Source organism: Amblyomma mixtum, chromosome 6 (genome assembly GCF_055824585.1).
Source record: "Amblyomma mixtum isolate Tamu chromosome 6, ASM5582458v1, whole genome shotgun sequence".
NCBI classification, from domain to species: domain Eukaryota; kingdom Metazoa; phylum Arthropoda; class Arachnida; order Ixodida; family Ixodidae; genus Amblyomma; species Amblyomma mixtum.
Window position 1 is genome coordinate 140,581,027 of NC_143017.1, and position 21,494 is coordinate 140,602,520.

Here is a 21,494-nt window from a genome sequence, read left to right on the forward strand (position 1 = left end):
TTGTAGGGTTTTAACGTAGTTGAGCCGAGTAGACGTGCGAAAGCAAGTGGTTAGCTTGGTTCGCGCATGGTTTTGCTTTGCTCGGTCGTCGGCACGTCAGGCTCAGGTTAAGCTCTGATCGAGGTTAAGCTTATCTGCTCTGTTCACGCCGCAGATCGAAGTTGGTGAAGACGACGATGTGCAATGCACAGCGCGAGAGTGTGTTGCAGTTTCACGCTAGTTGTGATCGGCTGCGGCGGTAGCGTAGTGCTTGATTGTTTAGGTGTGTCCTATTATGCATCGTGTTGATTTGCGATTGCTTTCTTCATGGCTTGTACATACTTCATGTACGAAGAACATTGGTTAACTGTTACAGGTACCGTGTTAAAAAAAAGCGATGATAGCATAGTGCCTTCGTGCAGTGGCCAGCGAGGCTGACCTTTTTGCGCTGCCGCATGTTCAAAACCCAGTCGCGGCAATATTTCTTTGATTGCTGCATGGGCTGATGCTATGCTAGGTTTAGTCAAGGTCACCCTCAAGGTCAGGCTTCGCACAAACTCGGTGAGCCGGTTATACCTCGTGAAGTAACCCTTTTGCACTGAAGGAACTTTTCCCTTTATGCTCCACACGTGCTTTTTTGCCTGTCCACCTCTTGCGCTTCCTTCACCTTGCCTACCCAGCTCTTCGTAGCAGTAACGCTGCAGAGTATAGCTATACGCTACTGCATACCCTGGCAGCGTCGCTGTTCTGGTTTTTGGCTGCGCTTGAATAACGCTTCGCTTGGCATTTGCCTCGACGCGTACACCTGTATAATGAGGCAGTAAATTGGCTGCTCCGAGCGCCGCGGCACTTTGCATTCTTTTCATGTGAGCCGTGCTATCCTTTGGCTATTGGGGGGTAGCTGCTTCTGTTGTTCGGTTTTCCTGAAACAGGGTTAGTTAATTAGCTTGCGCCCACTGCTTTTACCGGATAGAAAAGGAAACACGAACAAGCAAACAAAAAGAAACCGCCCGAATTTCTTCTAGCCCACGTATGCCCTCACTCTAATGAGGCAAAGGAAGGAGAGCGAGACTGAGAGGGAAAGGAGGCTAGGCGAGAGTTTATTGCGCCTGCATTGGCTTGTCGCGAGAGATTTTCCCCTTCGCCTTCCTAAATTCTTTGTGACGGGTCAAGCTTTGCGAGAGCGTCGGAAAAACAATTTTTGTTCTTTCTTTCTTTCTTGACGCTTTTCCTTGCTTTGATTCTAGCTTCGTTATTATTGATCTTTTTGGTCGTTGTATATTTTTTCGACGCCGGCGAGAATTAATTAGGTGTCGACGAGTTTTGATTATGATACGCGTCCCTGGCAGCGGCCTGCTTTCGTCGTTGCGCCGGCCGTTTTGAAATAAACGCCGGAATTAAGCGTTACTTTACTTTCCCGTCGATTAGTAGCGAAGCCTTCTTTATCCCCGCTGCGAGTTCTTAGTTTTCTCATTGAATTTAAGCAGTAGCAGCGGATGTTTATCTTTTTTTTTTTTTTTTCATTTTCGTTCGTCGGGGGACTTTGGAGAATAAATGTACTTTACGGCATTTTTGAAGATAACGGCCTGTCCTCCCCAACCTTGTTTGCTTTTAAGCGCCCGTAGAAGCTTACCGTCGAGTCCGGCGTGTCCAGAGGCTTTTTGTAGTCTCAGAAAGAGCTGCCGGCCCTGGAAAAAATCAAGAAGAAAATGTGAACAACGTCGCGTGTGTTGTTAGCATGAATATGTTCCTCACGTAGGTTTAGTAAAGTACGTCCTAGGAGTCCACGTGTCTTATAAGTTTCTGGAGATGCTAATGAAATTGTGTCTAGTTTTGCCACAGCTCGGGCGTTGTGCGATGACTTAAGAAGTCTGTTGGGGCGTTTCGCGTTATGGAAGAAATTAAATAATAAAAAACTTCCTGCGAGAAAAACAGTGTGGAAAGGCAGCGGCGTCTGAGTTTAGTCAAAGCGTAAGCGGAATCATGTGCGTGCGACCTTTGAGAGATGCGCGGCGTTAAGACCTGCGAATCGCGGCGCGGCGGCGCGCACTGAGGATGACGCCAGTTGCTAGCGAGAGGCTGAACACCGGACTCGGATTTAAGAAGAAATTTCTTGCTGATGCGAGGCTGCTGTCAAAGCCGTGCGGAGAGGACTTTGTTGAGCCGAGCGCTGTGTGCCCGCGGCAATGAAATGAAAAGTCTACTAAACGTTTTACGAACAACTTGTCCGGTTCCGCCTGCGCTATACGCGAATGACTAAGTCCTGGGCGATTTCATTGGTTGTGACGGGGTTCATTGTGAGAACAAAAAAAAAAATTGAATATACTGAACTGCGCACAAATTAATCGCTGTTTCAGAGAGTGCATTTTTTTTTTCTGATCGTATTATTGCAATACCATTTTCAAGAGGAATCATCCAGATTTTCTTAAGGTTTTCTCTCTGCTTGGGATTGCCTGTCTATTCGTGGCAGTCTTGCTCACTCACACAGTTAAATTAATGAGAGGGAATAACTGGTCTGAAGTAATTATCTGGTCATATTTGTCGGTATGCGTTTTGCGTGATTTTTATTGTTGTTACACGAGTGCTCACAGGTGTAAAGTACGCTGAGAAAGTTCGGTGCTTGCGACTGGTTTTGTCCAATACTCGAACTGCTAAGCTTTTGAAAGTCTCCACCTTTGATGCTAATACTACTTTATACATTGATGACTCCTTTGAGTTTTTCCGTGACATTAATATTATACTGGACCAAGAGTAAATGTGCAATTACAGTGACAGAACGCTCATGATCGATTAGTCACGTGCAATGTTAATGCATCCCTTGGTTCTTTGTTAACTAGCGTTGCAGTTATTTCAAATCAAGCGGGGCTATAGTAACACTGATTTGTACAGTGAATCATGTAGTTGTGCACCTCACTGAAGTTACAGAACATATTGGGCGTGTCTCTAGTGGGCTCAGATGAGTTTTCCAAAAGAAACTGCTTACGCTGAGCTTCACGATTAGCGTGTCTGTAAGAAGGCAGGTGGTTTCTTTTTCCGACTGCTGGGAAAAATTTGAAGTGTACTTTACAACTGAGTGATCTTTTTTTTCGCAGGCAACGAAGAGCAAGACGCGCGGGGAGAAGAGGAGGAAGATGCTGAGCAGTGCGCAGAGAGGGAACAAGAGTTTAATTTCGAGGACTTCATCAAGCGGTGAGCGACATTGGCTTGTTGATGACCTGCGGTATGTGGAGACCGCTTGCTGGTCAGACACGATTACCCGTTGACATCCAGAATCGGGGACGCAGGATTAGTCTAGGTGGGTATGAACGCGTTCTAGAGCCACGAGCGCCGCCACATCTCAGCTGGAATTCTTTTGTGTCCGAACTGCAGACCTCATTTGAATACTTAGGGGTGAAAACCAGGGTGGGACCAGCCAGGCTCGGGCCTAGCTCGGAGATGAACATCTGCCTTACTCCGGCCAACATCGGCACTCCACTTGGGCCGACTTGACTTTGGATGTGGAGCTCAGCGGCGCTGGTTTAAAGCCGTAAAAAAAAAAAAAAAGCGAATAAAGCGTGATTCCCGGAGAAGTTTCGTACAGGATAGCCGCCGAAAGCACACATCAAGCGTATTACAATATCAAGAAAGAGACGTATCGGAACTCGAACGAGTTTTGTGCTAGGAAGCGGGCGTGTTCAGACGAGGTAAGCTACGTGTTTCGGAGCGAAAAAGAAAAAAAGACAACGTTGCATATGCTGCTCGAATACCGCTCGCATGTGTATACAAAGTATTGGTGTTTACAGCAAATCACAGTGAGTTTGTTATACTCTTTTGAAACAGTTTTAAGTAAGCCCTAAAACAAGATCACAGTGGTTGTAATGACTTCTTTAGCCATAAAAGTAGCGTCGAAATGCGTGTCTACGTAGTTGATGACCAGCACTTCGCAACCGCGGATCAGTGCAATCTTTACTTTATTCGTTAAACCTAGAATTTCCTTATCAGTTTTCAAACGTTAATTTCAGAGTGTATAAATTGTTACGGGGGTCGATATTCATGCATACATTTTGACCACCCTTGTTGGTCGGCCCGACCCTGGCGCGACGAGCCGGCGGTAATGTTACAAAGGCGGTCGGAAACTCGTCACTTCACATCGACCGCCCAACCTTCCATTCCCATCTTTAACGGTTGTGATGTCCACCCTTTCATTCATTATTACAGCGCAAAGACGGCACGGTAATAATGAATGGAGGTAACCAACTCGCCCAAAATGTTGTATTATGTCCATCCGATGGTCGGCCGTTCGTCGGCAATTTTTCGCTTCAGATAACAATCCATCTGCAAGCTCACTATGGTAACAATAAACTCATTACATGTCTTCACATAAGCTTACAGTGCGCGCATGGCCACTTAAAGATTAGGGTCTATATTATCCAGGTCAGATAAAAGATTCTGAAGAAGAGGCAGACGAAGAAAAAATAGGCTCGATAGAAATCAGGGGCTTTTTGGAAATTCTTCCTGTAACCTGTTTACTGGCACGTGTTCTCATTTTTCTTTTTTAAAGCCGCCAGGCCTTTTGCCATACATCTCCGCCTGTTTTTGTTGCTCTAAAATTTTTTTCGACTGCCCCTGTAGTGTCGCGGTGCCTAAGGGTGTGTAAAGGAAAAAAATTAAAGGAATCATTTGCAATGCGTGTGTGCGCCCTGTGTTTGAACCTTTATATCTGCTTATTTTTTTTTGCGCAGTATACTTGCAGTACACACACAAAAAAATTGAACCGTGCTAGCTACGCGCGCCTTGGAATACGATGCCAGTAAATTTGCGTTAGTCATGGCTCAATTGTCTCTATAATCCTCTTGTGCACCTCCGCGGTGTTATTGCTTTTTCGGAAGGTTGAGCGGATAATTTGCTGTTCAGGCGGCAGCGTGTGGATGGTTTTTGATCGGTGCTGAACGGTAGTGCCGTTCGCACCTCGGACGTTGTCTCGGTGATAATGTTAATACCAGTGCTTCTTGACCAATTTCAAATATTCGTCGAAAGTGCTGGGAAGTGGCTTCAGACACTCCTCATCACTGAGCGAACTACCGGAAAATTAGTTCATCTTCACAAATCGTCGGAGACTACAATCAGGCCGAAAATTTGAGAGCCTCAAGGAAAGAGATCCTTCTGGTACTAAGCCCGGCTACGTTACGCACCGGTTGCTCATGCTTGACGTGTTTTAACATTTTGCTATTTCCTCCTCCCCTTGTGTTGAAAGCTTGACTGCTGAGAACGGGGAAAAGCGCGAGGCTGGTAGAATGAGGGAGGGAAGAAGGGCAGTGCGATAGACCCTACGGGGTTGACTCACAGAGTAATGCGCACATATAACGTTCGAAAACGTTTCCCCCCTGGGAGGCTTTGCGACGCGTCTCTCTTGTGGTGCGTGCTTCCTGTTTCGCCGGGAAGCGGAAGGACTGCGGCCCGTCCCGTCCTTTCCTTTCCGAGGCGTCCTCTGTCGCACTGCGTCGCGCCTACAGCGACCTGGCACGAGCCGATACGTGCCCGGAGGCCGCCAACGGGCGATGACGTCGACGCGGCATTCCGGCCGTGCGCCGAGACGAACGACGCCGACCGCCCCGGGTGCAACGAAGGAAGCGACACTGGGGCGAGGAGGAGAGCAATATCGGGTACCCGGAAGGAAGGAAGACGCGCCGGAGGCGACAGTTCCCTCGCGAACCCGAAATGCGCGCACGCGTTTCTTCCCGCAATTTAGATATCGAGCAGCGCGCAGCTCCCCTCGGAGCGAGGTATTGGGAAGAGGTCAGGCTAAGGGAATGAAGGAGAGGGATGAAGGGGAGAACCAGGAAGCGCGCGAGCGGTCGCGCGCCAGGAATTCCGCGCCATAGCGGCAGACGCAGAAATGCCTGCCGAGAGGTGCGCCGGATGTCTTGCTGAGCGAAGAAAGAAAAAAGAGAAACAATAAGGACGCGACAGAAGAGGCAGGAAAATCTCTCATTGCTGTCCGGCCTGTCTGGTTTTCTTCCCCATTCTTCCCCAATTCGCAGGCGCCGCGCAATAAAAATGGAAGAACAAATTAGGGATGTGATGGAGAAGGTCAGGGGCGAGGCGAAAAAAAAAAATCAAGCGAGCCACCCTTGACGGGAGAGCGGGGCAAAAAGGGGTGCAGAAGGAAGGACGCAAAGAGGAAGAAGAGGACAAAAATAAGGGAAGGACGGTTCGGGTAAACGAATAGCATAGAAAAGGGAGCACTTTGGCTGGCGGCGAGGCGTTGCCTGAAGGAAACCTGCTCAGGGAGCGGTGTTGAATACGAAATACGTTCACTCTTTGTTTCGCCCATTTGGCTCCGCTTTCGCCGCGCGCTCGCTCTTGAACGCTATATATGGCTGGCGAGAGAGGATGATAATAAGAATAATAATAAAAAGAAGCAAGTGATGGTTCGGGGGCACATATTGGATACATTTCTGCGCCGTCTCCCGCGGGACTCGTAGAAGTCACCCGAGGAATGTTTCCTATGAGTCCCCTTTGGCCGGACGGACGACCGACAGCACCCGCCCTTATATGCGGCGCTTGGATCGCGGTCAAGCGCGAATTCCTTCTCTCTTCCCGTCAAATTTTTGTTAGTCTTCTCGGTGCGCTCTGACTTTTTCTTCATTTGTTTTTGTTTCTTTGTTTCTCCTCGAACGGTAGGAGTGCTTCCTGAATTTACCGTAGCCAGGGTTGTCACGGGTGAACTTTCGCGCGCAATCGAGCAGGGAATGGACGAGAAAGTTGCGGTGAAAGAGGCTTATTCGGCACTGAACGAAAGCGGGCGGTGGTCATTGAGAAAGAGGAAAGGAAAAAAATAACGGGGCAGTGTGGAGTGATAGAATTACCCTGGGCGATTTCGGGCTTGTTCTCGTGTTTTAATGCCCAAGCACATTTCTTTAATGTTGTTTCTTTTGAGCAGACTTCTTTAGAGAGGAACATAAAACCAAGGCGGAAAATGAATTGACATTGTGACCAACTTAACGGTGAGGAAGAGTGCGGCGCCAGAATACCGTCGAACGGTACATATATCTGGGATAGAGTGAAGGTTGCAAGCTGACGCATTAATTTCACAGTTGAAACCGCAGTTAAGTGTATCGTTGCTTTCGTCTCTTTCGGCGTCATTGTATATAGAGTTTTCTTTTTCTCTGATTTTTTGGTCTTCGCTGACCGAGGCATCCTTAGTATTTAAAGGCCCTTGTGACTGGGCCGGAACTTAGAGGCTAACAAAAGGATATAAAGGAATTCAAGGCCAGCGCAACGATCGAAGGAAAAATGATATGGGCAAGTTAAAATGGCTGAGAAATATTGTGTTGTTTTGGCTTTTATTCGGCATAAAAAATTGATGCGACGTTTACCCTTGTAAGTTTACGAATTTCAGTGACCGCTGGAGCGATGCAAGATGCCGATGCCAGTCAAAAACTCTGGGTAGGGTAAGGGTTCTATGTTGCAGTGAGGTGACAAACAACGTCATTGGGTTTAGACCAATAAGTGATTGGCTTTCTGGCCAATCAGCGTGGCGCATTGTCGTGTTGTCATGCATGACGTCGCTCCATTCTGACCAATCAACGTGATGAGTTGCACCTGGTGTGCTACTCTTAGGGCCACGACACCGACGTCTCATAAACAGGAAACGTCGCCTTAGAACCTGCCGCTGTAAAAGCAGTGTTGATTTGAGAGTGAAAGTGAGCAGCAGATATTTTAGCTCTAATAAAAAAAAGAACGTAGAGACACGAGCGCTGCACGCAAGGCGTAGAGCGGTCATCCGACGGTCTGTTGGGAAAAATATTACTGGTGGCTGCTGAGAATGCGATGGAATGACGAGCGTAGGAGGTCTGCCTGAATAATACAGCCGCGGCTAGCCGAAGGAAAACTAGAGGTCGTTGGGAGATGTGCTAGAGTGGGCTGGTCTCGCCTTACGACGGTGTAACCAGACACCCGACGTCAAGAATAGTTTACGAGTCTCAGATGCCCGCATAGCTGGCGTTCCACTTTGCCGACGCAGCTTACCGGCGAACATCCTTTCGGTCTTACTTTCGCGCGCAGGGGAATGTTGCCATCACGGCGCGAAATGTTCCGGAGCGCGCTCTTTCCTCTGTCCGCTCATCAAGTCGGGACGAGGTAGAGGGAAGAGCGAGTCCGTTATAAATTCACAACGCTGCGTCGTTCCGAAATGCGTCTATTCCGAGCTAGCGTGTTTCCATGCGTTTGTTATGACGCGCGCAAACGCTAGCATTGCTCCTAACGCTCCTCATATCCTCCGCCTTCTGGCCACATGGGGGAGATGTATTGCATGACAGGCGAGCTGTTATTCCCCCTGCTCGCCGTGTCATGAATGGCGACTGACGCACCGCGCGTCGCCGCAGCGGTTCTCGCCTCATCAATAATGGACGCGACCGTGTTGGAGGAAGGGGGGGGGGGGGGCTTGTCCATAGCTCTGGCCCCGGCTCGTGGCGGCGGACGCTGCTGACGAATTCATAGCTGTCGCGTAGGCGGACCGAGACGGACGTTTGCGCGGCGCGCCATTAAACGAACAACCACTTAGCGGGAGCAGGCCGGGTATGAATGTTTTCGCTTACAAGCGCGCGTCCGCTGGCCCCCCGGCACTTTCTTATGGAACGTGACGCCATATAAGCGGAGATGGAAGGAAAGCGATGCGGGCGGGTAAATTAATGCCCGCTCGTAAAATAAGACGCGAGTGTGCGCGCGTGTCCAGTGACAGCAGAGGGGACGGCGCCATTAGGCGAATGGGCACTTAAAAGAGCTACACGTATGAATATTTTCGCGCCCTGCGAAACGTGGGGGTAAGTCTTTTATTTTGTTCCCTGTATGTGTGTCCGTGGGTGTGTGCGCTGTAAGGGCAGTTCTGAGCAGACCTGGAGGCTAAGATTCGCCGAGTTTGAGGGTTCGAGTCGAGAGGTTCTGTTTTCAAGTCGGAGCATAGTTCAGACGCGTTAGTTTGCGTAACGGCCGGTTAATTGACTTATAATACGTTATCTTTCGTTGCGTATGTACGTTTCCGATCTTCAAGGGGGCTTCCCGAGGTGACCTTCGAATGGTGTGCGACGCTGTTACCCGGTTTTTGTGGGCATATCTCTGCCTAGAGCCGGTACAGTGCTTGCTGTACTGCCTTTTTGGTCGCATTAACGGTTTTCTCTCTCTCATTACCCTTCCCTGGCCTTTTTTTTTCTTTTTCGGTCATTAGAACTTTTAATGTGGGCTCGTTGCCAGTCGAGTCAACGCCGCTGGTGATGATCGAAACGTGATGGTATCGCACTGGGCGGTCTGCTAGGAGCGTTGGCGTCTCTGGGAAAGGCCATCAAAAGGACATTTCACCGCACTAATGGCAGTCATCATGGTTGGCGGACTGGACTATTTTTCTTCCCCTTTACGTGGAAAGGGGGAGGGGAGCAACCTTACGCTCCTAATGGGCAGCGACGACGACGTGCGAGAGGAAGAAGAAATAAAAAAAAAGGAAGAAAGGAGACAAGTGGCAATAGCCAAGATTGGGGGTGCGAAGATCACTGCGGCCGAGGTACTCCACAAATGGCTGGAATGGCGATCTCGGTCTGTTTTGCTTCTGTCTCAAGTGGTCACTTCTGTGGCGAAGCAAGTGCCTTTGTTCCTTATTTTCTTCCTGCTTTCCTGGTGCTTTCTTGCTTCTTTTCTATATATCTTGACCAGACTGAGCTTTTGCATTGGTTCCAGCATCCCCCGTGTGCTCCGTTTCCTGAAGGTAATGTGTGCTTCACTCGGCGAAAACAAAGCGACGAACAAAGAAAACAAAAAGATGAATGAGAAGCCGATGCCTTCGGGCTTACGTCTTCACACATTCTCTGCAGAAGTGCATGGATAGAGGGATAGCGCATATATTTTATGGCTTTTTTTTTCCCCTTCTCACGCGTCTTCAGCACTATTCTTTTCAATGAAATGAAATTTAAGGTCTATTTCTTTCCCGATAACGTCTTTATTTTTTGTTTTTCCTACTCATGAACGAGTGCGGCATTGCATTAAGCCCGAGTAGTGTGATAGTTCTTGCGTAGTACGCCTTTTTTGTGTGTTTGCGTCACGCACGCACGCACGCACGCACGTACGCATTTAATATCCCAGCAAGAATTCCGCCAACGTTTTTTTTTGTATTACGTCGATTAAAAGAGCGGTGGGGAGAGGAAATGAGGCCTCCCTGCTCGCAAGCTTCTCCAATCCGACGTCTGTTTCTCCTTCAATATTGAAGCGGTGCAAGAGAAAGTGATGAATGACCTCTTCTATTATGCACCAATTTCTCTCAGCGACTGCGCAGCATCTGCGCTTCTTTTAAGTGCGTGTGTATGTATATAGATAGTATACGTAGCCCCTCCCTCGTACCGCTTTATCCGGCTCCCCGTTCGCAGAGTGTGAGTCATGAGCGGCTAGGTTGGCAAGATTGAATACTACTCACGGCAAATTCTCCGTGTACCCCCCCGCCTCGTTGTTTCCGGCGCACGCTCTTATCCGTATCGCATACAGCACCGTGAAGCAGCAATGCTCAGCCTTCCTGGTAGCTAGTTTCACAGCTCGCACGCGTGATAACTTGTACTACGCCCTTGTGTGGATGTGCGCCTGTGTGTGTGTTTTATTTTTGGCGCCATGCGGCTGCTCCTGCCTTCCCGCCGCCGCCCTCGGAGAGGCGCCGCGTATCCCTGGCTCTTCCTTCCTAGCAGCGTTTCAACTCCACTCGGGGGAGCCTTGAATAAGTAAGGAAGGCGCCTGCAGGCAACGTTGCCGCAGTGTAATAACTTGAGCCTCTTTCGGCCAACTCGGCGCTCGCCGCCATGAATTTGCGATCACGTGATCGCGTCGCGCTCTCGCTCCCCCGCCCGCCTGAAGCTTGATTCCGGGAGTGTTCATGTCTCCGGCATTCGTTTGTTTCCGGGCCCGGTGACTGGCTGGCTGGCCTGTTGCGGTGCTGTTTGTGTGGTGGCGGTCGCGGGTACGTCTCCACGCGCGCGCCGCGGCAGGGCTTAGAGCAAATAGACCAGCCTCTCTAGAAAGGAGGGAAGGGCGGAGCAGGTGTAGTGTACGTATACTTCCTGGTCGGTCGCCTAATAAATATTTACAGTGGTTGGTGCACGAGAGAGCGTGCCTATATGTGTTCGCCCCTGCGAGCGGCCCTGTGCAACGGCCGTGTTATGCGCGTACTTTTTTTTCCCCCTTATTTCCTTCTTTCCGTTCCGTGGGTAGTTTCATCCTCTTCTTCCAGTTCCTTATATCTCTCGGCCGCTGCCGAGCCTCGCTCCAGTTCGTCCTAAAGTGAGACGTATGACGTGGCGGTCCATAGGGGCCGCCTCTCGTGGAGAGGAGCCCGAAGTCTTTGTCGCTGCTTCTCGTTGTCGGATTATTTTTGGCCTGAGCCTGGCCGTTCTGTGTGCCGCTTTGTGCCGCAGAATTGTTTGCTTGCGTGGCCGTGCGTGTGCTGCGCGTGTTGCGTGCCTCAAGACTGGCCGCGAGGTTCGCAGGGATGCGCCGTTGTTCAATTTTCCGCCCCCGGACAGGTCGTGAATCTTGCGCGCGGGCGCGGGATGGAAAACGCCGCGCGTCTTGCTGAGGCGGAGGAGAGTGTCCCGCCGCTGCTCTGGACTTCATGAGGGCTTAAGTGTACATAAATCATTGCGAGCTGTTTACCTCGGATATACTCGCTCCGTTTTGTTTACACTCTTTTTACCTTCCTTCGTACCTCTTTGTTTGCGTATCCTTCTTTCCCCACCGCCGTAAGTGCTGCTTTGTTCTCAACAGCGGGTTGTTCGCAACGACGGTCTGAAACGACGGGAGAGCAGACGCGGAGCTGCACTGGAAATTACCGTCCTACCGTGGACAGTGTACAAGCGCCATGTGATTGTTACCCAAAGGGTCGTAATTTAAGCAAGTAGCAGCTTACCCATGATGCAAGTCCGTAGCACGGGCCGTAATGATGATTAGTAGTGCTAAAAAAAAAAAACAGTTTATGCCAGGTTGCAGCCAGGTACTGTTGTCACGTAATTACTGAGCGCAGTAAGAGCGTGGTGAAGCTGTGTGGTTATCCGTTTTTACTGTTTCTGTTCGCGACGCTATTAATGTTTGTTCCGTCGGTTACTGCCGCTTCTCACTTCGATGGGCGAAGTTAGCAATACTTGGAAAACTAGTAAAGTCTGAAGCGAGGAGCTAAAGAAAGTAGCCGGCTACATAGTGCTCAAAAGCAGACCCTGTGGCATGAGAACTTTTGACCGATCCTGTACCTGCAGTTCTTTCTCCGTTCCCTCTATCATTCCCTCCATCCTTTCCCTCACACTGTGGCCGAGGTGTCCGCTTGTTCAGAGACAGCTGCTTCGCTTTCCCTTTCCTTGCAACTTCGTCTTTCTCATCTTTAGGACGTTTTATTGACGTGCTTAGCTTTTTTTCTTAGCTCTGTGGCAGCGCTCACGTAACTGTTAGTTTCAACCATCCCTTCTTTGTTAAGCTCGATCGCGGGTTCGATCCCGGCGTCGACGGCCGTATTTCATTGGAGGCGAAATACAAAAAAGCCCTTGTACGGCGCCTGGTTAGCACACTTTAATGATCCCAAGGTGGCTTGTACTAATCCGGAGCCGTCCACTACGGCGTCCCTCATACTACGTGTGTCGCTTAGGGATGTAAAGGTCCACATGTCACCTTTAAAGGGACCCTTAAAGTGGACATGTATCAAATAAATGTTATGTTATTATCTTATCTTAATTACCTTAAAGTTGACCTGCATCGGTAGGGTACCGCCTGCAGTAACAAAGAGGCCACTGTCGTCGAAAGCGGAGATTTTGTAGACTAGAAGCGAGTAAGACACAAAATACAGATGCCGCCAGCAGTGGCCGGTTTGGCAACTAATATGCGTGCGATTTTTCGGCAAGGCTTTCAAAGGCTACGCTACAGCGCTATTCACTTTAAAACGGGAGCAAGTAGTTATTTTCGGCGTAGACGTCACGATTTTGAATTAAGCGGCATTAAGATTTTTTTTTTAACCATTTTTCTTCGCGATAACTGATTCGTGGAAGCACCAAATGATGAATTTTTATTTCCCGAGATCAGTAATTGCATCGAGTGTACCTGAGTTTCCCTTAAAGTTTACTGCCTCCCCCTCTCTCTCGTTCCACCTTCTTTGTTGTTATTCTTGCGTCACGCTTAACGTATTCTCCCCAAACGTTACCTGATCCAAAATATCGCACCTTTGCGTGTAGTCACTGCATTCACCGCCGACGCACCGTGTTCTCATTCTCTCTTCCCCATCGAGAGGGCGCAATAATTGGTCTTCGCAGGAGAATTAAGCGCTTGCAAGCGGGGACTTTTTCGATTGCCGCCATCCGCATTTCGAGCTCCGCACATCTGTCGTCCTTACTGCGTGGAGCCAAAAAACTCTCTTCGAGTACCGCGAGCGTCCGGCGCCGGTGCCGCGTCAAGAAGAAACAGCAGCCTGGCCGGCGCCGGCAGCATTCGTGGGATGGCTCGTTAACGCCCGGCGTTCCACGTCGGCGCGAGCGAGGGCACTCCTGGGGACCCGAGGTGCGCTGTCTTGAGTGATTCTCTTCATTTTCGGGACGCCAAACCCTGCGCGCAGCGCGGAGGAGCGAGAGGAAAGGAGGGGCGAGGTGTTGCGGTTGGGGTTTCTCGCGGGGCGACTTCGCTTTACCCTGGATTAGGGATCCCCGCGGGAGGCCGGTGCGGGGAGCGAGCCGTTCGCTTAAAGGCGCGATAAACGTTGCATGGCGTCTCCTTTCTGGGCCCGCGTTCCCAGGGAAGGACGGCGCTCCCTCTACCCGCGGAGCTGTACACGTAGTACGTGCGCGCTAGAAGAACCGCCCATCCACGTGGCCGGGCGAGGTCTGGGCTGCTTGTGATTAGGCAGTACGCTGAGAGGACGGATTAGGAAGCGGCGAAGGCAGCGCATAAGAAATGCCTACGCGGGTATCGCTGGGTTCGGGGCGAGTCTTCCCGCGCTGGGAATTGCCCTTTGGTTTCCCCTCCCCTCGGGGCCAGAATAGTTAGGTTTGGATGTTTACATCGTATTCGACTTTCTTGTGTGGTGCGGTTAGCTTTCCCCGCGTGTAGTACGTGACGGTAGGTATTCAAGCACGCATGGGGTTTCTTGGTGAAAGAAGATGCCTTGTGGGCCCGCCTAGGACTTGTCGTTCTTTAAGAGTGCTGGCAGGCCCCGTCGTTCATACTTAGTCTACGGGGTTGGTTTTTTTCTCGAAGGGGCGTTATTTCGTTTGGAAGTATCTTCCGCTTAAGAACATTAAGGTGCGGGAGTTCCTGGTCTTAGGCATCTTAACTGGTGTGGTCTTAGAGAAATAAAAAAAAGAAGAAGGATCACCCAGTGCTTCACATGCAGCCGTGTAAGTTGCTCGTATAGCTGCGTACAATTGGGTTTCGATATTTCTCGTTCGGGGACACCGTGGGAGTGGGAACTTTGCACGACTTCAGTGCTGTGGCATCGCGTGTCCGTTAATTAGCGACAGCGGAATCACAGCAGCGGGTGTGGACTGATTATTTCGGCTATAATTATTGTGTACAGTTTCTGAACATTTTAAGTCCGCTCCCCGCTCTGCATGTCACAGTTCTGTTCGTCACTCTAGCGACATCCGTAACGTTGCGCATCCGCGTAGGCCTTCTTGAGGTAGAAATGGAGAAAGGAAATCCTCCTTTGCACCCTCCCCCTCACCTCGTCCTCTTTTCTTCCCGTCTTTTCCTGTTTGCTGAAGCGAACGTCGAACTGCTCGCCGTGCGCAGTAACAGGGACTCGCTCGCTCCTCGGCGGGTTCGATCCGGAGCGCGCGTTATGCCTCGGCGTGCCACGAGGCCATCGCGGTGGCAAACGCACTGGCGCTGCTTATCACAGCGCACAAATTGCTCCAGTGAGAAAACGAGGACGGAGCCGTTACCGAGATAAGATGCTCCTTCCATGCCCCGAGAATCTTCGGAACGGGGTGCAGCCTTTGATGTAACCCCGGAACAGCACTGCCGAGAATTCAACTCGCGCGCTTGCAGCGGGGGGCGAACGCGGGCCCATTTCTTTTACGACGGGCCATTTCGGCCGCACCGCGATAGTTCCCTAGGCAGCGCACTTTGCTAATTCGAATCCATATATTTCATCGCCTGACGCCGCTTTGCCCTGTTTCCGTTCTCATACTGTGTATATGCGAATGATAGAAGCGGTGTTGAACGCCCGGAAATTTGTTTCTCTTTTTGCCTGTTTCGTGCCTACGAGGATTATTTTGCTCTTTGCTCATTTTGGCGCGGGCTCTCATTTTGGTCTGTCTGATTATGATTATGCCTTGATTATGCGCCGTTTTATTTTCAACTTGGGAAAAACACTTTCGCGTTTTTTTTTTACTTTGTTTGGTTCGCACGTTTTCGTGTGTGCACCTCTAATTCTCGGGGCGGAATATAGCTCGGTACGTGCAAATTCGCAGCCTGCTTGCGCCTAGGTCTCCCCAAGCGCCATCAGGGTTGAAGGCGTTCGCTTCATGTTTACTACTTCCCGAAAGCGTGTTCAAGGCGTGTGGCCTCTACGCCCATGTCTTATCAGCTTATGCTGAGTAATGTTTCTCCTGTTAACGCGAGCACATTGGCGCCCGACAGGCGTGCAGATTTATTTTTCTTTTATTGCTGTGTGGATGTGCTGCTCATTTATTTTCGCAGCGGGAGGCAATTGGCGATGGAAAATGCAGGCTGAAGTGAAACTTCATGTGTTCGTTAAGCATTTGAGAGGTGAAAAGAAGTAAAAACCTTTCTTTTTTTTTTTTTCGCTTTCGCTTGTTGACTTCGTATCACATTTTGCTTCGCCGGTACGCTGTGGCGCTGTTGATTAGTCTGCAAGCATTAGCGTTTTTATCCGGCGGAAACTAATTTTCAGGTCTGACTAGACTCAGCTTAGAAGGACGCAGCTTCTTAAGAGTTCTGTGTTCAGGTGTGTTTGCCGCGAACAGAGCTACTTGAGTGTAGCTGTGCTCAGTCTGCTCAGTGATGAACGTTTGATCGCACGTGCGCCTTTCTTAAACTATGCTGACCGCAGTAAGCATCCGGTATTTGTTGTTTTGTGTTTTGAACTGAAGCTAATAAGTTTGAGTTGAATCTCAGTTCTGCGTGGAACTCAAAAATTCAAGATTGCTGAGTCAATCATTTTAAACCTGGAAAGCGCATAAAAACAACGGACAACAGAAAGAGACAGACACACGTTGTCCGTTTCTGTTGTCCGTTGTTTTTATGCGCTTTCCAGGTTTAACATGTCTAACCAACTCGCCCAAACGCAGCCATTATTGAGTCAATCATTGTTTACCCTTTCTCGTTTTGCAAGCGTATGTAATAGCAGCGGACTCGTTCACCGTGTCGGACACCTTGGATTCTGAATACAATCCTGCGGCCGGTTGGATTCGCCTGGGCAATTTGAATTTGATGACGGCTTCCACTGGTATCCTGTACAGCTGCGCCTAATGATGTCGGTTTGAGTGGGATATTATTGCAGGGATGGAATACCCCCGCGCCATTTACCGAGGGTGATGGATAACCGAAACCTAGTAGCGTGCCGAGTCTCCGAGCAAACTCGGCTTCTTCCGGCAGCCATTCGGATTGCTTCCGGCCGCGTTTCTCGCCGCTTTCTCTCGTCTATAGCTGGGACTAGACCGCGTGCGCGCTTGCATGTAGAGCAAGGCGTGCGCGTTCTCGTTTCGATTTACGCTCGCGCCGCTCCGACAAAACGCCGCGGCGGAGACGGGCCGGCCCGGCGCTCCATTTGTCAACCGAGTCGGCAGGCGTCCAACGTTTTAAGGGCCGCGGTTTCCTTGGGCCAGGAGGAAATGCGCGGAAGCGGTTCCTGGTCCGTGGGCTCGCTATTTCGCGATGAATTTGAGATTGATGACCGGGGCCTGGCGGGCGGCCGTGTACGAATGGGCCTTCGGGAGAAGGCGCTTCGGAATCTTGGTTATCCTTTTTTCGCTGCTTAGTTTACCCGAGGTACCTTGGCGTAGGCGTGCACGAGGTTCTGTACCGAGATAATTTTTTATTGTGCTGCCTACCCGCAAGGGGCTTGCGCGAAGTTCTTCCGTCGTTTGCTCTAATTCTAGTCTTATTGTAGAAAAATATCTAGTCCGAATTCTTGCCAGAGGAGGGAACGGAGAAGTTAAGGTGCAGCGTGCACGCCGAAATGAATTATAATGGTGCCCTACTTTAGTTGCCATACCTTGAGCTCCTCCTTTGAAGTCAGTAAATTTTTCTGAGCTGCCTTAAATTTCTTCGTTGTTTTCTTTTTGCTGGCTGTGAAAAATTGAACTTTTCTTGAACACCTGAGAAAGGTAATTGCAGTTTGTTGCTTTCTTTCTTTTTTCGAATTGGCCAAAATGTGATGGCATTTGCACTGCTAAGACAAAGGGAGAGAATTTCATTTGCTGCCCAATTCAGTGCTTCAGCCATGCTTCCAGCACTTGTCTCTAAGAAGAATAGTGGAGGTAACACTGTCTGCCACGGCGAGTGATGTGTAGTGAGAGGCGAAAGCACTTTCTCTTGTTTGAGAAATGCGAGTGACGTTAGAGGCGGTCGTGTAATATGAGCAGCATCGCTTAGGCGATGGGCGGGGGCGCTCTAAGTTGTTTCAGGGCTTACATTACGGTCAACTGATACCACGATTACGTGGTGAGCGGGTGCCGGTACGTCGGGCGCAACGCAACAACTTCAAAATACCGTCCACTTCGCGTTCGCCTGCGTGAGAATTTCGCGGTGACATCCCGAACTACCTCGGTCGTGGCCTTTGCGCGATAGCGTAAAAATGGCTCACAATTTGTTTGCGCCACGACAGCCGTTATGTGCCTTTACTTATCGCACCAAGCTATGGGTGTGATTTGTTATTATGCTTCTGAGCTTAGGCTGTCATTTAAGGTTCATTAATCTTCGATTAATGCAGTGCATTGGTTGTGTGGTTAATGTACGTCATGCGTACGACTGAGGCTTAAGAAGAAAGCTCATCATGTTTCCTACTGTTAGCGTGGAGTCATTTGTTCTCGCGAGAAAACGCGAGATATTAAAAACAGTATTCTTGAATACTCGAAGGGCGACTGTGTGCAGCGTGCAAAGCGTGATGCGTTCTTCCCTTCCGAAATTATTCTTCCTCCGTTGTCTGGTCGTTATAATCACAGGAATGCCCGGTCACGTTTGTTTGCAATACACTACCCACTATTGTATTCTGAGCCACATAATTAGCCAGGTTAGCCAGCTGCACCAACTGCTCTGCCAACTGCCCCTGGGAACCGCCTATACCGTTTGCTTTTCGGCTGCACACACGCGCTCGGCTTGTTCTAACTATACGACTTAAACTGACTAGACCAACCCTGCTTTCTTTCCGGCGAGCGAAACAAAGTTTCTCTCTCAACTTTTCTGGAGTGTTGGCTTTGATGTCGAGACTTTTAACTTCTCAAATACCCTCATTACGCGCGGTCTCGTTCCATTTGTTAGATAAGAGCTGGGACGCGATGTCGAAATGCGGAGACAAGAGTAGCTATGCACCGCTTCTTTTTTTTTTTGTTCATTCATTCGTCCCAGTCCGTTGTTAGATATCTGATTGCGAGCTGCTTAATGACTCTCTCGCGCACTCCCTCAAAGCCCCGCCGAACAAACAGCCTATTCAGAACGGATTACGGCTTTGAGCTGTAGAGTTGCGGCGTAGAGCACGAAGTGGACAATCGAGTAACGAAAATGGCGAGGGCGTTCATTATCTCTCGGGCACCACGCAAAACCGATCGCGGCATGCACGGAGGTTGAGGTTGAGGAGGAGGAGGAGGAGGAGGAGATACAATGCGAAAGAGGAAGTCCGGGAGCATACACTGGCTACGAGCAGCGCCGGTACTAAGCTTAGACCGATTCCATCCCCACTTCCCGCCTCCCCCATGCTCCCTACTCCACCCTCTTTTTCCTATTATTTTTTGTTTTAAATTTATTGCAAATGACTCGTTCGTTCTAGCGGCGCAGACAGAGCGCCGGGCGCGCTCCGGCGTCATGCGAAATGGGAAGGGAGTGGTGTTGGGGAGCGCCGATCGCGTTGGGGAGCGCTGATGTCGGTCTCGCGGCGTCGAATCCCCCATCACTGAGCGCTCCGTGGAGCGCTGCGCCGAGAGACACGTCTTGTTGGATGCCGCTGTAGTATTATAACACAAAGAGCGCGTGCGCGTTATACGAGTGACGCGGATCTGCCAGCTGAGTGGAGAACCGCAGCCGACTGGCGTTTGCACACTCGAGATTTGGAAGCCGAAGCCGTGTCGGGTGCAGCCGGGGTTCTGGAAAGCCGAGACGACGGCGAAAGTGCGTACGCGCGCCGTCTGTCTCCGAAAGGCCGAGAGCTGCCCCGGTAGCTTCGGGATGTTCACGTCGCTCGCCTCTCGAGGAGAGAAAGAGAGAGAGAAGAAACAGTGCGCGTATGCAAATTTGCCTCCTCCGCCTCCTCTTCTGTTGGCGTCGCGCTCGAGCGTGTACAGCGATACTTTGGGTGGAGAGAAGAGGAGGAATGGGGCATGCGAGGGAGAGACAAAGCGAAGGAGAGAGAAAGGCGAAACACGGCCGTGGAAGGATGGCGAATTCGCCTACTCGCGTTAGGGTTTCGCGGTGTTCGCTCCATGCACGAAAGAAGGAGAGAACGGTATACTGCCGGCGCTCGGAGTCGGTGTTTGTGTGCGCATGTGGGACGCCGCGCGAAATGCTGAGCGTGCTGCTGGCCGGGCGAGAAAGCGAGCGAGCGATAGGCGGGGGGAAAACGCGACGTGGCCCCTTTTTCCGCTTCGAGCTGTGTGCGCGTGCCAAACAAGGCCCCGGGCCGCCGGCGGCGGAGGAGCGAGTGAGTGCGGCGCGCATGTATATATATGCGGGTCTTCGCATTCAGAGCCCGCCGTCGGCTTGCCGAGACGGAATTGGCCTCTTCGTTTTCCCGTCGTGTTCGTGGCGGCGGCGGCGGCGTCTGTTTGAGACGCCTCGCGTCTCGCGCCGTGCTTTGCTCTCGCGTGCGCCGTCCTTGGCTCGTTCGGTCGGTCGCTGGGGCGTCGTTAGCTCTGCCGAGCGAAGCAGTTTGTTCGACTCGTTTTTCTGGATGCCTTAGCGCGCCCCGCCAGCCGGCTGTGTCCCGGTTTTGCTGTTGGGGCGTCTATGATTGCGCCTACGAAAAAAAATAAGAACGGAGTGTTTGCATGGTTTCACCCGCGGATTGCACGGATTGTTAAGTTTGATGCCCTAGCAGAATTTGATGCTGCTATATTCGCTCGCGCAGTAAGTAAATCGTTCTCGAGGCTTCCTGTGGGTATTTCTTTCTTCTTCCTATTGATTTTGCGCGCTTGAAAATCTTGCCGGGACAGTACAATTTTTAGAGCTGAGAGGAATGGTGATGCGCGGTAAGGGGGAGGTTTTCCTTTGCATCGCGCAAATTCCTCCGCAAACGGTAGTGCTGGACTTATGTCCGGAGTTATAGGGCGCACGAAAGACCGTCTTTCCCGCACTGATTTGCCTCGTCGAATATTTGTACAAACCAGACCAGCAGATGCCATGAACCTGAAATGAGACGCGAATAGGACAACGAAATGTGGGCACAGAGACATGTAGTATTCGCCCGTTCGATGGCAAAGACAGCCGTGGCCCACAAGCGCTCCCAAAGACCGATCTTGGCGGTTTCGCGGTGAAAATCGAGATACGCAAGCATTCAGTGCGACTAACGTAAAATCTCGTTTCGCTGATCGCTTTTCCGTTCTTTTGTTCGCGTTTCGTTTGAAGCTGATACCACAGTGTTGTGCTTGTGTGATACGGTACCGTGTGGGTTTCTGTTGGCTTCCATTTCGAGCGGTGCGCGTACGCGCGCACGTACTCCACCGCGCGACACGGAGGCACCCCTGGAAAGCGAGCATTAAGGGGATGCCCTCCCCTCCGCTGTCTTGCCTTGCGGGTGGTGGTGGTGGTAGGGGCGAGCCCGCAACGGGCGCCGCGGAAATCAAAGGCGGGACCCGGCTCCCGGTCTCGGCTCCCGCCGCGTCGGACGTGACTCGCTTCGGCAAAGCTCCCCGAGATGAGCAGCCTGCTGTGATGCGGCCTTGCCTCGAAGCGAGAGGCGGGACCGCGATCGCTGGCTTTAGTGGCCCGCCCGCCTGCTGTACTATCGCGCATCGGCGGCCGTTTGTGCGGTCTCCCGGAAGCGCCCCTTGCAGTGCTGCCTTATTTAAAGCAGCGCTCACGCGCGTTCGGCTGTTGTGTCTCGATCGGTGGAAGTGCCTCGCCTTTCCCTTTCCCGGAGTGGGCTTTTTGTGGAAACGTGGTTGCACGCGGGCCTCGCGGCTAGCGTCTTTTCTCAATGGGAGCTTTTGGAGGAGGTTTTTGTTGGATTTTTGTTTCTGCCGCGCATTGCGGCAGGGAAATCGAGTTACCGGATCTTTACGGAATAAACGGACTGTGACGTGTGCTACGAACGGTTGATGTGGCTGGATTGATTAACGTTAAGGTATGGTAGCTAGAAACCA

General features: G+C 50.8%; 2 protein-coding genes across 6 annotated transcripts in view; one reads left to right on the forward strand and one right to left on the reverse strand.

The window, feature by feature from the left end:
* timeout (circadian regulator timeout) overlaps window positions 1-21,494 on the forward strand; it is a 320,135-nt gene that overhangs the window by 132,996 nt on the left and 165,645 nt on the right. For all 4 annotated transcript variants that reach the window (XM_089549434.1, XM_089549433.1, XM_089549437.1 and 1 more), the window contains one exon: window positions 3,072-3,168. In XM_089549434.1, coding sequence (XP_089405560.1) covers window positions 3,072-3,168 — 97 coding nt within the window. The remainder of the gene's footprint in view (window positions 1-3,071; window positions 3,169-21,494) is intronic.
* Window positions 1-21,494, reverse strand: part of LOC149340604 (uncharacterized) — a 135,218-nt gene that overhangs the window by 89,927 nt on the left and 23,797 nt on the right. The window contains exon 2 of one of the 2 annotated variants that reach the window (XM_089549438.1): window positions 1,613-1,667. The exons of the other annotated variant lie outside the window; for it this stretch is intronic. The gene's annotated coding sequence lies outside the window, so the exon portion shown is untranslated. The remainder of the gene's footprint in view (window positions 1-1,612; window positions 1,668-21,494) is intronic. 2 annotated transcript variants of the gene reach the window in all.